The 17,617-nt window shown below is 45.9% G+C and overlaps 1 protein-coding gene across 5 annotated transcripts in view; it reads left to right on the top strand.

Annotated features, from left to right (window-relative positions):
- The first annotated feature begins 806 nt into the window (after positions 1 to 806).
- Positions 807 to 17,617, top strand: part of FUBP3 (far upstream element binding protein 3) — a 39,285-nt gene continuing 22,474 nt past the window's right edge. For 3 of the 5 annotated variants that reach the window (XM_053996448.1, XM_053996447.1, XM_053996444.1), the window contains exons 1-5: positions 807 to 910; positions 8,069 to 8,174; positions 14,267 to 14,317; positions 14,795 to 14,828; positions 16,413 to 16,462. In XM_053996448.1, the coding sequence (XP_053852423.1) occupies positions 818 to 910; positions 8,069 to 8,174; positions 14,267 to 14,317; positions 14,795 to 14,828; positions 16,413 to 16,462 (334 nt within the window). In that variant the 5' untranslated portion in view covers positions 807 to 817. The remainder of the gene's footprint in view (positions 911 to 8,068; positions 8,175 to 14,266; positions 14,318 to 14,794; positions 14,829 to 16,412; positions 16,463 to 17,617) is intronic. The other 2 variants (XM_053996445.1, XM_053996446.1) reach the window with 2 other exon arrangements.

The following is a 17,617-nucleotide window of genomic DNA, read 5'->3' as shown; positions in this document are numbered from 1 at the left end:
GCAGGGATGGGATGGCACAGAGAGGATTGCATGAGCAGGTAGAGGATGGCCACAGGTAGGGATGGAATGGCTCGGGCAGGGGCAGGGATGGAACAGGCAGGGATGGGATGGAATAGGCAGGGATGGGATGCAAGAGGCAGGGATTGGATGGGACCTGCAGGGCACGGCAGCACAGACAGGGACAGGATGTCACAGGTGGGGATGGGATGGCACGGTCAGGAATGGGCTGGGACAGGTGGGGATGGGATGGCACGGTCAGGACGGGGATGTCACAGGTGGGGACGGGCTGGGCCGGGCTGGCACAGGCGGGGAGGGGGTGGCAGGGGCAGAGCAGGGTCCGGGACAGCGGCGCTGCCGGTCCCCGCCGTGTCCCTGCCCTGTCCCTGCTCTGTCCCTGCCCTATCCCTGCCCTGTCCCTGCTCTGTCCCTGCCCTATCCCTGCCCTGTCCCCGCCGTGTCCCTGCCCTGTCCCTGCTCTGTCCCTGCCCTATCCCTGCCCTGTCCCTGCTCTGTCCCTGCCCTATCCCTGCCCTGTCCCCTCCGTGTCCCTGCCCTGTCCCCGCTGTGTCCCTGCCCTGTCCCTGCCCTGTCCCCGCCGTGTCCCCAGGCCCGTCCCGGGGGCGGGGTCCCTGGGGGCGTGGCCCATCTTGGCCCCGCCCCCTCGCCCCCATCCCCACCCCACGGCGCGCGAGCGGCCCCGCCCCGCGGCGCGAGCCCCCCCCGGCCCCGCCCCCGCGGGGCACTTCCGGCGGAAGCGGGGGGCTCCTTCCCTTTCCGGGCGCGGGCCCCGGGCGGAGCGGCGGGACGGGCGCGGGCCATGGCGGAGCTGGCGCAGGGGCAGAGCCAGAGCGCGGCGCCCGTGGGGATCAAGCCCGAGGGTTTCGTGGACGCTCTGCACCGGGCCCGGCAGGTGAGGCGCCGGCCGGCGGGCCGGGGGCGGGCGGGAGGAGGCCGCGGGGCGCCGCTAGGCCGCGGAGCGGAGGCGGGGCACGGCCGCGGCCCCGCTGCCGGGAGAGCCGAGCCCCGGGGCTGTGCCTGAGGGGGCGGCGGGGCTCTGACAGTCGCGGCCGGGGTTGGTGCCAGGGCAGCGGCGCTGCTGTGCGGGAGGGGCGGCCCGCAGGCTCCGTGAGCCGGTGCCGGTGCGGGTTTCACACGGGCCGGGTGCGTGGGCTGAGCCGCAGCTCGGCCAGAGACCGGCAGCGAAGCTGGGCACGGGTCTGGGGTGTGTGTGCCGTGAAGAGCGGCGGAGGGAGCTGGGGCCGCTCAGCCTGGGGAAGGGGAGGCTCGGGGGGGGCTGGCACAGGGTGCAGCTCCCTGAAAGGAGGCTGGCCCCAGGTGCGGCCCGGAGTTGTCTCCCAGGCGGCAGGACAAGAGCACTCAGTCTTAAGCTATGCCAGGGGAGGTTTAGCTTGGACATTGGGTGGAATTCCTTCACAGAAAGGGTTATTGGACATCGGAATGGGCTGCCCAGGGCGGTGGTGGAGTCCCCGTCCCTGGGGGTGTTTAAGGGAACACTGGATGTGGTACTCAGTGCCATGCTCTGACTGACAAGGTGGTGGTCAGTCACAGGTTGGACTCCACGGCCTCAGAGATCTTTTCCAAGCTAATTCATTCTGTGAATACAGACCTTGGCAGAGCAGGAGCTTGGCATTCCCTCCAGGGAGAGAGGGAGGGGGCAGCGAGGTGCTCCCCAGAGGAACCCATGAGCTTACCCAGTGCTGAAATGGGAGGTTTCAGTGGAAGTGCCCAGCCCTGCAGGAACCAGTGCCCTTGCCTTCAGTACAGGATATTCCAGGTGTTTGTGTGCTCCTTGGTTTGTGGAAAGTGGCTGCACACCAAGAAGCTGCTGCTCACAGCACGGGTGCTGTGGCTGTTCCTCACATCTCCTGCTGCAGGTCTGTCTCAGGTGTTTGTTTCATCTCTGAGCAGGTTGCACTTGTGCTTGGTGACTGCACATTAAGGAGCTGTGACACAGCTGAGTGCCAGGACCAGAGCCCACCAGGTGCTCAAAGACTCTGACTTTATTCTCTCCAGTTTTACAGGCCAGGTGGGAGAAATCCCCTTCTGTTGCCCAGACTTTGTGCTTTCACTGACAGGCTTCTGAGGAAACTAAGCTGGACCCTAACACCTCTCAAGTGCTCTCTGTAATGGAACTGAGGTGCTCTCCCCTCACTCTCAGCTCACCTGGGAGTCAGTGTGGCAGCCAGTCCCTGTTCTGTGCAGCCTGCAGTGACCTGCACTGAGGCACCTGGTGGTGTTGATCCACACCCTGCACCTCCCAGGGCACCAAGAGCTGCTCTGGGGCCATTGAGTTCCTCCTCAGCACAGGCTGGTGGGGTGTGAGCTGCTCCAGGGTGAGCCAGGCCTTGCTTCTTTCAGTCACTGGGAAAGTGCCCTGTCCTTGACATGTGATGTCTGAGCACCCAGACAGGGTTTTGTGCTTGATGCAGTTCAGCTGAGAGGTGCTGCAGCTGTGTTTGTCTTGACCTGATTCTATCTTACTGAAGGCCTCTCATTGCAGAAACATCTCATTTAAATATCATCTGATAATGCTACCACCTGTTAGCAGTTGAATAACCCATTTATGTTAAAGAAAATAATGATTTGCTTGAAGTGCTGGTTGTTGAAATTATTTTGTGAGTGTTTCAAGTCCAGAAGAGGCCATGAAGTTGATCAGGGGTCTGGAGCACCTGTCCTGTGGAGCCAGACTGAAGGAGCTGGGGCTGTTCAGCCTGGAGAAGAGAAGGTTGAATGGGGACACCACAGCATCTTCTGGGATCTGAGGGGGCTGCAGGGAAGCTGGAGAGGGACTGGGCTCTTCCATCAGGAACTGTAGTGACAGGACAAGGCAGAATGGGTTCAAACTGAAAGAGGGGATGTTTAAGTTAGGTATTAGGAAAAAAATCTTCCCTGGAGGAGTGGTGAAGCCCTGGCACAGGTTGCCCAGAGAAGCTGTGGCTGCCCCATCCCTGGAAGTGTCCAAGGCCAGGTTGGACAAGGCTTGGAGCAACCTGGGACAGTGGAAGGTGACCCTGAGGTGGAACTGGATGGTCTTTGAGGTCCCTTCCACCCCAAACCCTTCTGTGTGTACCACTGGTGATCAATAACAGGATAAAGGGTGATGCCTCAGAGCATCCTGGGCTCAAACACAGCACAGACAAACGGATCTGAACAGATCTGGAGCTGTCATCATGTTTGTAGGGGGAATCTGTGAGGCCCCAGCCCGTGCATGAGGGAGATGGAATCATAAATAGTAAATAATTCTGTGCCCTGGCTGTGGTCACTTACTTGCTTTTGTTGTTCTTAAGTTCATTATACTTGCTGCAATTATTCTGTACGTGCTGGGTTTCCATGAGCCTAAAACTGGAAGATTCCAGCAGCAACCTCCTGGCTGTCTCTCACCCTGGAAACAAGTGCACTGGGAAATGTGGGCTCTGCACGTGTTTGTGGGAGAGCAGTGCCCTACATTTTTGTGCAGTGAGTTGTTTGCTGCCTGTTGAATATGATTTTTTTTCTGTTAGTGTTTGTGGGATGAAAATAGCTGTTGGAGGGCTAAAATGTTTCCTTCCCCTGTGAAAGTACTTGATTTAATTGGGTTCTGTAGAGGCTGGGTAAGGGAGCAGGTGGTCTTCTCTTGCACAGAACTAGATTGTCACTGATGACTTGTTACCAAATGTTACTGAAAATGCTCTTCAATGCTCAGGTGATGGATGTTTGCCTCACCACCCAAGCAATCTGTGATGGAACTTCCTGGCTGAGAATCAGGAGAAAATGAAAAGGCAGCTACACCCAATATTTCTCTGGAGGTGATGGCAGAGCTTTCACCAAGGGTGTTTGGTGTTGCATTTGAGCTGGTACAGCTCATTGTCTGTGATCTGGTACAGCTTTTGTTCTGGTTTTGGCCTTTTTGGAGTATTACTTTTGCTCTAAGGGAATGAGGGAGCAGAGGAAAGAAATTCAGCCATGGTTGTTACTGTACGGGTTGGTCATCCCCGGCTTGATGTTTGAGTCTTTCAAGGTTTTGTGTCACATGTAAGACCAGTAACCAAATTTACTAAATTCAGTTCTCATGAGAGCCACAACATTACAATCAGGCTGTGGAATACAGTGCTTGCTTCTGAATATCTAAACAAGGACATAACTTCAGGACAAGGAAGACTTCCCTGAGTCAAGGAAAGTAGCTGCATTCCTCAGAGCCACAGGGATGTGAGATGATTATGGGAATGTAAAATAGAAACCTAGAATATATTTGAAAGAAATTACCTTGCATTGCTTTCAGCGTTTGTGCTGGACTTGCCTGGATTTTTTGTGGACTCTGAAATATTTGGGATTTATGAATAATTACTTTTTCAAGGCAGTTCTGGGACTTTGAATTGCTCTGTCCTGCATCTTCTGCATCATTCTCAAGTGGATTGATGGCTCTTAGGTGGGGACAGATCTGTGCACCTGCTCCCAGGCAGACTGGCTTTTCTGTGGCAATTTGGGGAGAGAGAGAAAGGATGTTTGCTCCCCTTTTGAATAGTGGGATCAGAAAATAAGCAGAGCTGCTTGTACTTTGGACTAAAATGAATTTCTCTCAGACTGCCCTTAAGTTTTGTTCTTATTGACCAAACAGTATCTTGCTGGGTGCTCTGGGAATGCTCTGGAGAGGAGAGGCTGAGGCTTGGTGAGCCTGTGATGTGCCATCCTGGCTACCTCAAAAATGGGGAATATCCTGAGACTGACTGAGAGTCAACAGGCTGTGTTTGAAATCCCTCTCTGTCAGGCTCTAACTTTAATTTCTGTGGTAATGGAGGGGCTTTGGACAAACTTTTCTTTACCCCCTTGCAGAGTCCTTTTTCAGGTCATCCTCAAATAGATTTGGGCTTTGCCAATTACTCTGGTATTTAGGAAAGCCACCTGTGACATGAAGTTTAAATGGTTGTGGATGGTTTCATTGCTTTCTGCAGAGCTCTGCAGAAATGTCTGTCACCCCAACTCAGGTGTTCTGCTGAGTGAATGGGAGGAGCAGCACAAGGACCAGAATAGTCTGAAGGGTCAGATGACAGTGCCTTATTGGGTTTTTTTATCCTGTTAATACCTAGAATTGGTGATTTTATCTGTAGCTGTTCTTTGCAAGGCACCATGGAGAGGTTTTTCCTGGAAGCTGGGCCTGTTCTCTTGAAAGCTGAATTCTGCAGATATTGGTGTTTGTGTGTGCCTAGCAAAGAAGCTTCATATTTAGCAGTGGTTTTGTATTACTCTGTATTTTGTATTGTCATTTTCCTGGCTTTTAAATGTATAGGAGAACAGAAGTGCAAGGTATAGGAAAACTTGTATCTCCCACAAAACTTCGTGGATTAACTTGTTTTTCTTGGCTTTATCAGTGCAATTTGCAGCTGGGGCTTGTCTTGTCCTTTAAAGTCTTTGTTGGAGAGCTTTATTTGGGGAATTTGGGTGCAGAAACAGTGATGCTTTTTCCCTAGTGTATTTCAGAGCTTGATAAAATGGATGCATTGGGTTTAAGGGGGAGGAAAAAACCTAAGGCTGACATAGAGCAGGACAAAAGCAGTGGCTAACAGCAGTACATTACTCAAGGTCATTGAGGCAGATAAGGGCTAGGTCTGCTTGCTTTTGCCATGTCCTAATTTTTGTGCTTACCTCCCTGCTGAACCTGTCATAAAAACTGAGCTTCCCATTTGAACATGAGATGTTAAAATGTATTTTAGCTGCAACATCTACTTTAAAAGCTCAGCTCTTCATTTTGCAGGGTGTATTTTCCTGCTGTGGTGAGGTGGCACCGTTGTCTGCCTGTAATCCAGTGGCAGCTGGAAGGCTTTAGAGATAAGGATACAAGTTTAAATAAAGGGGGGGGAAAGGAAAATATCCTAAAAGCTGATAATGTAAAAGTTGCTTTAACACTCTTGCTTTGCCCTTTACTTGGAGGATTCTGTGCCAGGGTGATCATTGTGTGCTCAGTGTGAGCAGGGGTTCACAAAGCTCCCCTGAGGTGGGAGTAGACAGCTTTGGGGCCAGCAGGCTGGGCCTGAACACCTTTGTACTTCAGGCTGCCTTCCTTCCCTAAGCCAGCTTCTGCTACCCACAGACTGGTTTTTTTATTTTCCTGGAATGTGTGCTGAGTGATTTCACCTCTAAAGGGTCATCCATAACTTATAAGTCATGGTAAATAACTACTGACAGAAAGAGAGTTCTTGAAGGGGGTGTTGAAATCAAATGTCCCAAAATATGTCAGGTGTGTTAGACCTGACACTGTTCCTTTTGGTCTGTGTTGTAAGTTGCTATACGAAAGCTGTCAATAGGTTGCTGTACAATATATTTTCAAATTTATGTTTCAGCATTGAAGTAGTCAGAAAACATTTCTGCTCTTTGTATTTCATTAAAATCCTCTTCATCCCAAACATGAGGGGAAGGGGCAAAGGGCTGAATCCATGGATGCAGTACAACATTTAACAAAAGAGTAAAGCATCACCTGGCCTTCCCTCCTGGAGAGGACAGGGTGTGTTAATGCTTTCAGAACCAGCTGTCTGGGGACTTACTGGAGATGTTGATATACAAAATGCTTTTCATGAAAACTTCACTACAGAATTGCAGCTGGTACCAGTGGAAGATTTTATTCTCTAGCTCTGACATTTCTGACACAACAAACTTTCTGACTTTCCAAAAGGAGACAAGATAGAATGGACTATAAGGAGAAAATGGCCCAAACTTGGGGACCTTTTCATGGAAGGCATTGAACAGAATGTTACCTGTTCTCTTTCTAAAAGCAGTGCCCTCAATCTTTCAAGATTATTTCAAATAGCTTTTTTCCAGTACCCTGTGGTTCTGCATCTTGGGCAGTTGTTTGTTCCACTGCAGCAGAAGATAGTGTCAACAAGCAGAGCTGCTGTAGATGTCTTTCTGTTGCAGTGAAACACAAATTTTAGAAGTCTTTAGATATACTGGTCAGTGTAAAATACTCTTTCATCTGCTCCTGTTCCTGATCAGTCTCTTGGTAAAGATTTGATTAAATGATTTTATTTTTGCTGGGAAAGGCTGCAAGTGTTGCAGCATGCAGTGTACTTTATATTTGTTCTGTAACTGCTTTGGTCTGTGCTTGTTTATTACAGCAAAATACTTTATGTAGGCACAGGGAGCTGTGAGACTGCAGTTTGCTTGTCCTGGGAGGGTGCAGCACCCAGGGAATGCACCTGGGTGTTTCTGGGGTGGATTTCTCAGTTAGCTCAGAGAGCAGCTAGAAGAGCTTGTGTTGTCAGCACCCACCTGTACAGCTGTCCCCCAAATGTCACTAGAGATGAGCTTAACTTTTCACTTGTATTAAGTGATGTTTAGGTATGTGTGTCAGTTTATTTGCGTACCTTAGTCCCCTTACTGTGATACCTGACTGTCTCCTCTTTCCTCTGAATAAACTCCTTGTATCCTGGCTCAGCAGGGAATGGCAGTTTCCCCTCTGGAAGGCTTGGAAGCAGAGGCACAGACAGCATTAGTTGTGTTTGTGCTGTACTGACCACTGCAGGAAATGGAAACTAGTTTTGGACTGATAGTTTGCCCACTGGCTTATTCCTCACTCAGTAAACAAGAGTGATCCAGTTTTTTTGACAGGGAGTTCCCAAACCTATCCTTGTGCTGTGTGTTTCCATTCTCTCCCTCTGCTCCCCCATGGATGTGTGAGTGCATTTCTGTGTGTCTGGATCTGCATGGATGCAGGAGGAAGCACGTGTCCTCCCACACAGCTCTGGTGGTGGCAGCTTCTCCAGGACAAAACTGGTGGGTTAGTTTGAACCCTCCTCTTAGCAAGATTTAGCTTGTCAGCTGTCCATCGAGCAAATAATCCTGAATATAATGTTCCAGGGCTACTTATGATCAGGAAGAGGAACTGGGTGAATATGGTCTTAATTAAGCAAATATTAAAAGTAAGCAGAAAATTGTTTGCTTTACAAATGAAGCACCTTGTTACAAATCCACCTATATAGTAAATACCTGAGAGAAGATTGGCCTGGGGTCAATGCTTTATTGGGGGAAACAGTGTTTAGTTGTGGTGGCTGATAATGCTTTTATCCCCTTTTTGTAGATTGCTGCTAAAATTGGAGATATTCCTCACTTGAATAATTCTACAACACTTGTGGACCCGTCAGTCTACGGTTATGGAGTGCAGAAACGGCCCCTGGATGATGGAGGTAAGCTGGCTGTGATTAGTCAGTCTTGTGGATGCAGCTCCTGAAATTCATCTATGGAGGCAGTTGTCTGTTTTAAGGATGAAAATGCATCTTTCTGTGTATAGACATTTTATACAAGATGCCCTGTGCTGTTGACTCTCACCTAGATTGCACAGTGTTCTTAGGCAGTAGTATTAATGTGAAGCAATTCTTTGTTAGTTCATGACCTCTGGGAATCAGCAAACAAACGGTGTCATTTAAATCTTGGTCTGTGGTAGTTGAGGGAGGGAGGAGGATTTGTTCATTGGGCCTGTTCTGGAGCCCACATATAGGTGTACACAGCACATGTTCTCCCCTGATGGCACTTATTTTCTGAGAGCAGGTAATGTGTAGGGACAATATTACAAGTGTTCCTTTCCATCTGTTTCCAACACAGCCCAGGAGCTGAGTTGCTGTCAAGTTCTAGTTGCTTTTTTACTTGAATTTTAAGGAGAAAAGGTGTTTATGTAAGATGATGCAAGTTGGAAGGAAACTTCCAGTATTTAGCTTCACTTTCTCCATAATTAATTGAGAATTCTAAAATCTCTGAAGAACTTAAAATTGGCTGTAGCCAAAGGATAGTTTATTGCGTGGACCATAACTGGTAACTGTCATAAGTCAATATTGTATGAATTGTTACAATTTTAAAATAAGCCACTAGTTTCTTATGTTTGGTGGGAACAACAAAAATGTTAGAACAAGAGTTTTTTAGGTTTTATAAATTATATGCATTGTTACAAGTGTTTAAACTGTATTATCTGCTGCTATATAGATGCAAAGAGCTCACCTTTTTTTGTGAAGAAATAAAAAGCATGGCTATGTCTTCCTTTTTGCCATTTCCTCTGGTATTTTTCCAGACACTCGTAGCCCTGCTGGGTGATTCTCTCCCCCATGAATATGTTCAGTAGTACTGAGGAGATAAGCCAGGCTGCTGCCTAGCACTTCATTTTGAAAATAATTTTTTTCTGTCTGATACAAAGGCTGAAAATAACTGCACGTCTGCTCCTCAGTCTGAAAAAACATGCTGGTGCATGGGGAGAAGTTTCTTTCATGTGGAGCCTCTGGCTTGCTAACATTACTGTTTTCTGAACACATGCCACCACCCACTTCTGTTCTCTGCTCTTGGCTCTATTTGAGCAACAGCTTGCTGCTGCTCCTTTGGTTTGGGGTTCCAGGAGAGAATGGATTTATCTGGGTGAGCCCCCACACTTTGTATCTTGGACTGGAACATCCTTTTGTTAAGAAGCCAGAGGTCTGGCATTGCTGGTGTGTGCTGGTTCTGCAGGGGAAGGTGCTGGGCAGTGTTGGGGAATGCTGAACAGCTCTGAGCTTAGGGACGTGGCTGTGTGTGAAAAAGAATAAAAATAATCTTCTGGGAACCAGTCATTCACAGCATTTGTCCTGCTTGTGTTTTTCATTGATTCATCAGACTGAGCTGGAGATCTGACCACTTGGCAAAATGGGTTTTAGGAACTCGTAACACGTGAGTTGGTCGTAGTGCTTTAGTGACAGGTTGGACTTTGTACTTCAACTTGTACTGACGAGCCCTAGAACTTGGTGAGCCTTGTTTGTGTTGACACAGACCGTGTCAATACAGTAGCAGTCTGGGCTGGAAAAGTGCATTACTGCTGGTATCTTGTGTAGATAACTCCATGGAGTGGGTGTTGTTCCTGGGAGAGCCTCCCAGAGTGGCTGTTCCTGACTCCTGGATCAGCAGTTGTTCTGCTCACCCTGTCCTCAGCACTGGACCTTGTTTGTTATTGTTTTAAAGTAGCTCCAATGCTGTGTTTGCCACTGGGTTGTTCATACACATCTGTATATAACTTTGTCCAACTCCCCTCCCAAAAATCTGGTCTGTGAGGTCTTTGAGGAGAAGAGAAATGACAGAAGTAATATTTTAAAGGGCTGGAATTTGACAAAGAAGAAGGAATTGTCAGGGTAGGGATAAGGGTTGTAGCACTTCTTTCAGCTTGGGTCATGTTGGATTTTATTTCTAATGGTATTAGTAAATCCTGTACTGAGATGCAGCTGCGTGATGAGTTCCCCTCTACATGTGGGATCCTCCTGTGCTGTTCTTTACCTGCAGCCTGGCAAAGCAACTCCTGAAGCTGTGTGTGCTTCTTGCTCTGGATCTCTTTGTGGTGTGATCCATATCTTAGTCTTGGGCTACCTGCTCTTGCTGCCATGTAATTAAATGTCTGTAATGCAGCTTTAGCTTTAAACTTCTGGAAGATGAAAGTTGCTTTTAATAGGACACTTAAATTAAGAAAGCACTTCCTATTTGGATGATTTTTTTAGTTCTCTGTTAGCTGCAAACAAAGGGTGCTGGAATTTCATGCCCACACTTCTCTCTCAAAGCTCAGTTTGGAGATGTTGTTGTCAAGAAGTGATTATGTTGTTACACATGCTCTAGAAATGTTATAGTGCGTTTTATAGTGGATTAGGATACATTCTACTGCTCTGGATGGGTTGGAAACAAATCTGGTGGGAAATTTCCCTATACACTGCATGCTCACAGCTGGGTGCAGGTCTCACTGCTTCCTTATTCCCATGCAGCTCTTGGGAAATTTTCGCTGTTCCTAAATACTGCTGAAAAAATAGTCTCCAGAGGAAAGTATTTAAGGTGACAGGAGAACTGTCTTTCAGGACAATCTCATTCTTCCCATCTGTTTTTGTAAACAGCTGCTGCTGTGGCTGCCTGATGCCAGCTGAGGAAGTGGTCTTAAGACAGGTGTCAGTGTGTTGATCAAAACAAATTCAGCTGCTTTTCAAGCATTTCCAGGAAAAACAGATTTATCATAGTGTCGGAAACCAGGATGTGTGAGTGTTTTTTTGCACTTCCCTTAACATAACCCTCATCTGAACTGAGGAGCAGCAGGATCAACCCTGGAAACCTGGCTCATTGGTGTTAGATGGAGCTTGAGACTGATTATTTCTCTTTTCCCTGGCTTCTTTTTTCCCCCTTTCTGGAAACAACTTGAAAGTAATCCTGCAAACAGCTGTAGTGCAGGGAAGAGATTAGGTTTATTTGTACTGCTCCTGGGAAGTGACAGCTGGCATTTCTGTGGCCACTTGCAGGGGTTAATGTTTCTCAGTGAAGGGGAGCACTAGGGACAGGTGAGTCCGAACTGCAGAGAGACCTGGTGGCATCTTGCCTGTGGCTGCTGCTGAGGACAGACCCCAGCCCACCTGTTAAGGGCCAACTGCTGCCCCTGGCCTCTATTCTAATTAAAAGGTCCTTCTAATTATCAGCACAGATTAATAAGTTTGTTTAATGCTAAATAACCATTAAAGAAGCAGCCTCCTTTTGTTCAAAGGAAGGAGGGATCTAGTCTGCTGCCAAGAGACTTATGGACAGAACATTCCCCTTTGTTTGCCCTGCTTTGGGCTCCTTTAAAGGAGTGTCCTGTGAGATCCATAGGATTAAGCAGCAGCATTACAGCTGAAGGCTGGGGCACCCTTTGAGTCTGGGAAAACAAAGGTGAGAGACCTTGGAGAAGCCTCACACCCCCCTCTCTCCACTCCCCTCTCCTCAGGAAGCTCCTGTGGTACATCCAGATCTGAAGATGAGCTGTTCTGTTAATAAAATTTGATTGTAGTAGAACCAAGGGCTCAAACACGACATGACCTGCTGTACAGAGTACTTTATTCTTTTCCCCCAATGTGTTTTCAATAAAAATAGTGATGGGCAGAAGGGAATTCTATCCCTGTCTTATTGCTGATGAAAGTCAGTACTGATGCTCTGACACATCTGCAGCAGTAGGACCAGGGCAAAAGTCCAGATCTCTTGGCAAAAGATTTCATTTAATACACAAAATGCCACTATTCTTTAAAATTGTAACTTTACAAATGGCCACTTTTTAAAATTAGGTGGTTTAAGGGAGGGGGGCAAAGCCTCCAAATATTTGCAGTGAAGTCACACACAAAAATTATTAGGGTTTGACTATTTAATTCAAGAAAAAAATCTATCAATATTTAATGATGGAGATCTAGGATAACAATCTTTGTAGCTTTCTAAAATTTATGATGATCCCATTTTGACTCTTAAGTATGAAAAGCAGCCCTGTTCCACTGCTCTCAAGGAGATGTGTCACTCTGATTTTATTCTAGCCATGAAGATATTCCTGAAGAGATTGTATATTCCTATCATGCACATTAATTTAGTGGGAGGCACTGCTCTGTTTTGTGGGGTGGAAGAAAAATCCGCATTTGTTTTGAGTGTCTGTTAGGTAGAATTCAGTTAAGGTGAAGCGTAAAGCAGAATGAAGAGTTATCAACCAGCAGGTGCCATTAATAGGAAATTGTGCTGATTTTATTCAGTATTTTTCCTTATTTGCAGTAAAATGACTGCAGTTACAGTTAAATTGTACTGAATAGATGTAAAAGGGGAAAATATGTATGTGGTTTGTCAGAGTTCAGCCCCCTCCTTGGTGTGAAGGGAGACAGTGGAATGGTGCATCAGATTTCAGTATTGTGGCTGCCCCAGCCCTGCCTCTCTATTAGTCCCTGTTTTTCAGAGAAAAATGAACATGTTGGAGAAGGAATGGCCCTTTAGGTTGTTGGAACTGGGAGCCACACCATTTTTCCCCTAAAAAACAGAGAGAAATCATAACTGACTTGAAGTAAATAATTTCCATTTCTCTCCATTTGCCTTCAGTCTCAGTTTTTTGAGAAGTTACCTGTGAACTGCAGAAGGAATGGTCTCTCACATAAGTTATTGTGGCATAATTTTTCCATACTAATTTGTACAATAAACATGCATTAAGGCTGATACCTCCCTGTGGGGGTGAATGGCTTACTCCGTTTTGATTCTGCAACTCAGACTGGGTTGGAGAGACATTGCTACCTGCATCTAAAGCATTAATTCCCTGACTGATTTAACTTCCTGTGCTCGTACAGGTTTCCCCTCACAAGCTGACTTTTTCAAGTGTAGGATTGTGTTACAAAATGAAGGCTCTTCCCTTCCTTGCATGAACTTGGGGAGTTGATTATAGGATGTGTATCTGTCTCATAATTTGTGGGCAGCGGCCACAGCGGAACAGATTGCTAAGAGAGCTGTTCTGGTGAATTGAAATGCGAAGTGGAGATTTAAATACAGCCTTTGCAGAGTTAAAACCACTTTTTTTGGCATCTTGATAATGAGTGGCCTTGGCTGTGGCAACCCCACACTACACCAATACCACCAGACCTACTGCGTGGAGTTGAAATATTCTGACTTTGGTTGTATTGGCTCAGCTCCGTGGTAGAAGCTTATCAGCCAGAGCAAATATTCCCCATTACATCACCCACCTTTTTCAACTGCAATATTCACAATTATCAAATTAGAGCTTTTCATATTCAAGGTGAGAATATGCAAAGACAAATCTAAGTGAGTCAATTAACACAGCAGTTGTCTTATCACTGAGCTGGAGAGAATAATAAAATCGATACATTATCAATATTTTGGTCCTGAACTATCATGGAGGTATTGACACGCAGCAGAAATACACAATTGACTCTCTTTGTCTGTATTCTTCGAGTAAAGTGTTTGGCCACAAGCTTGATGCATTTTTCTTCCAGATTTAGAGAGTGTGGGATGCATCCACTTTCTATCCCTGCCAGCTGATTGCCAATTTATTTCAGGTCAAAGAATGTGCAGCTTGCTGCAAGGTAGTTTGAAACAGCATCTTTATTATCACAGCTCACATGTTGGCCAGTTTCATTTGTTTTGTTCCGTGCCCTCCAGGCATGCAATATAATCTTTCAACTGGTTGTTAGCACCAAATGGTCTGGTTTTTAGCTGGTTTGCTGCAGGCAAAGTCCAGTAGGAAGCCCAGCAGGGCTCGTGTTCCTACTTTGCATGAGTTGGTCTAATGATATTTTCCCCATTAACATTTGGAAGAAAGATCTAATCTGTTGGGGCTGGGGGGAGAAGTCTGTCTCAGGGTTGTCAGTAGGGAGATAATTGCTAATCATAGATGGACCACCAGCTAGCATGGCAGAAATGCCTGGAATGTGTTCAAGAACATGTGTTTTGTTGGGTTGAAACACTTTGGGTGCCACGAGGTTACTTAACAGCCCTATTCCTTTAACAGGTCTCCGTGTAAGTGGGCTCCATGGAGCACAGATCAGAGACACAGAGAGAAGTATGTGCCAGCCGTGTCTAATGCTTGGACTGAGGGAATCTCTGAGGCTGCTTGGCTTTTATTCTTGTTTATTAATACACACTGGTCTCCTTCAGATTTCTCTCCCTCCTCCTCCCTCCCCCACCTTTTCCCTTTTTTTACTACTTTGGGCTTAATTTGGGAAGGGGGGGAGGTTAGTTGCAGGGATTTGGATTTGGGCAGGCAGGATTTTCTCCCATGACTCTCAGCATGGGGAGACACAGATCAATTCCCTATCCTGTGTTCAGCTGGACACTGGGCTGTGGTGTGTGTTGATCAAGAAATCCCCTCCTGTTTTGTAGCACATAACGCATTCATTTCAGCCACTGAACCTAAATTACTGTTTTGCTTTTCTTTCTTTTTTGATGAAATGGTAAGAACTCTTTTTCTATAGGGATGAAGTTAGTTTATCCGTGCTAATGCTTTGATTTTTTTCCCTTTTTTCTCTCTCTGCCACAGTAGGTAACCAGTTAGGGGCCCTGGTACATCAAAGGTAAGCAGTGGGTTATGTTTTATTATTTATTGATCAATTCTAATTGTTTATTGATCCACCATCTGTAGTAGTGTTAGGAAGTCAGAGGTTGAGAATGTGGAAAAACTGTCAGCTTGGGTTTTCTACAGCCTGGGCTGTTTGTTCTGATGAAAAAAGAAGAGTTGATGTGAAACTTTGATTTGGTCTCTGCAAATCTGCATGACCAAAAAAAAATTAATTCTCTCTCCTTTCCCTTCCCCTGCCCTGGCAGGGGCAAGACAGAAAAAGTGAAAAAAGGTCTGGCATTTTGGCAAAAGGTGGAAGTATCAGACATGTGTTACTGTTGTTGTTGTTGTTGTTATTATTTCGTTTTGTTGGTGTAATACAACCTGGGATGACTCCTTTGTCAAAGATGGTTTGGGAAGACTGAAGCAAGTATGAGTTGTCATCCAACATGTCTCAGCATCCAGTAAAAATGTAAAATTCTCAGTTTTTCTCAAATCCTGCTCTTGAGGACTTTTCTGTGTTGCTTTGATGGGAAGAACATTTCTAAAGCTGGATTAGCCTGAAGGTGAATAGTAATGCATTTCCATCCTAACCAGCTGTTTGGGGCCTCAGCAGAAGGGACAAACAATGTGCATGAAGGCTGTAGAACCTTAAATTTTTAATGGTTAAGTTGAAGCTAATGACCTTCTAGAGAATCCTAGAAAGGGAAAGGCAGTGTTAGTACCTAATCTGCAACTTAGCTAGTCAAGTCTAGTGTGTATTTTACACTTTTCCTAACTGATCTAAAGCAAAAAAATGGAAATATTTTAATATACCTTCCTATAAAACCTGCATTAAACTTACTGTGCAGGTGTTTCATTGCTTTTGAGATTGCTGAGCAAATTGTATATAATACATATGTGCAAATTCCACGTTCATGGTGTTGTGTTTTCTACAAGACAGAAAAAGCTAAACAAAGAACAATGCAAGTTAATTCCTTTCTACTTGCTATGGTCAGGTCTTAGGAAGCAGCTTTGAGTGATTTGTTTTGAAGCAGACACATTGAAAATGTCCAAAGAGCAATAGGTATGGAAGTCTTGAGATAATAAGAATTCAGAGGATAATTGAAGACAGTCTTTATTAATTCCAAGGAAAAGAATTATAAGGACAAGCAGGTGAAAAAAGAGTCCCAAAAACACCAAACCTGTGAATATCAGAAGGGGGATTTCATGTTGGGACTGGCTTTGGTTGGTGTCTTCTGGGAAGAGAATATCCAGAAGCACTGGGCAGATGCTGCTGCTTGGAAGGTCCAGGCTCAATGATAAGGGAACTTTGTGCTTTTTTTTATTAAATCTGTGTGGAGCAAGAATGACAGAAAGAGCTTCTTCCATCAGCTCCATTCAAGATACCAGAGATAAACTGGAAATGGATCCAGCATAGGAGGAATTGTGTGACCGTGAGAGGTCCCTTCCAAAACAAATAATTTTGACAGTGATATGCTTTTACTTGTGTGTGCAGAACCCCTGTGCTGAGCCCAGGCTCCATGGCAGGGCTGTAGTTTCTTCCAAATTGTTCTTTGTAATGACTTTGATGGAGTTTTCATCTTCTTTTATTTTTTAGGGCTGTAATAACAGAAGAGTTCAAAGTGCCTGATAAAATGGTTGGATTTAGTAAGTACCTTGGATGCTTTTGATGCTTTGTGATGTGTTTCCTGTGCAGGACTGCTATTGATTCTGACACAAGTTTTTGTGCTAATTAGCCTTGGATAAGTCTTGTTTAATGCTGTCTTCATGGGGAACAGAGGATCTGTGTTTAAAATCGAGATGCAAACTTCATGGAAAAGCTTGGTGTACCAGTAATAAGAACAAGAATGTTTGGTACAAGTTACTGGGCAATTTAGTGATTTTTCTCTTTTAAATTCCCATTAGCACAGTACATAAACAAGTCAAAAGTGAATTTATTTCCCTTCATGGCAACATTTTACTTTGAGTATGCAAAACTGTGAGAGCTGAGGAAGGAAAACAACATTTAAATGTTAAAATATGAGTTGACTAAAGGCAAGTTAAACAGAATTTTAAATTCCTCACACATTTGCTGCAGGGAAACAACCAGACCAGAGTTTTTCCTAGATTTGCATTCCTGATGCTGTTCTCTTTCAAGCTTGATCCTAATTTCTCTCTTCCTCTTAATGATCATTACTCTGGCTTTCAATGGCACCTCCTGCTGATGTGTTACTGCAGTGATTGCATAGACTCTTCCACTCCTGGGTCTCTGTGTATCCCTTCCAATTTGATATATGGAGAGTAAAGAGGAAAATAACAGGCCGTGCTAATTACCCCATAGCGCGCCAAGTTTTGTCCCGACTCTAAAGACACTGTAAGACTGGAACTCAAATTCCTGCAGAGGAAAGGCTCCCTCCTCTCCTGCCAGAGCTCTTCATTTCCATGCTGCACATGGAGGATGTTGGCCCTGGGAGAGGGGAGCTCACAGGCATCATCTCTGTGTCTCACCCTGGTTCAGGGGGTGGATGGATACGGGGGGATGCAGCCCCACAGCTGAGATGCTGCTCTGGGAGCATCCTGAGCCAGGAATACCTGGGTGATTTGACAGCTTTGCTGGTTTTGCAGTCTGGGAAGGGTAGGAATGGTGATTGGCACAGTCTGTGCTCTGGGTGTCTTGTTGTGAAACAGCAATGTATCAACTCTTGAGAGTTAAGGGAGAGGGATATTTGTGTTCCCTGGAGGTTGATAGAGCATTTCAGGATGTGGTTCTGTCTGAGTGCAGACAGCCAAATAGCATGTCCATTCAAAAATGGCAGTAAAATA

The sequence above is a fragment of the Vidua macroura genome, chromosome 21, assembly GCF_024509145.1.
Source record: "Vidua macroura isolate BioBank_ID:100142 chromosome 21, ASM2450914v1, whole genome shotgun sequence".
Taxonomy (NCBI): Eukaryota; Metazoa; Chordata; class Aves; order Passeriformes; family Viduidae; genus Vidua; species Vidua macroura.
Note: the sequence above shows the minus strand (reverse complement) of the source record. Positions and strands in the feature narration are given on the sequence as shown.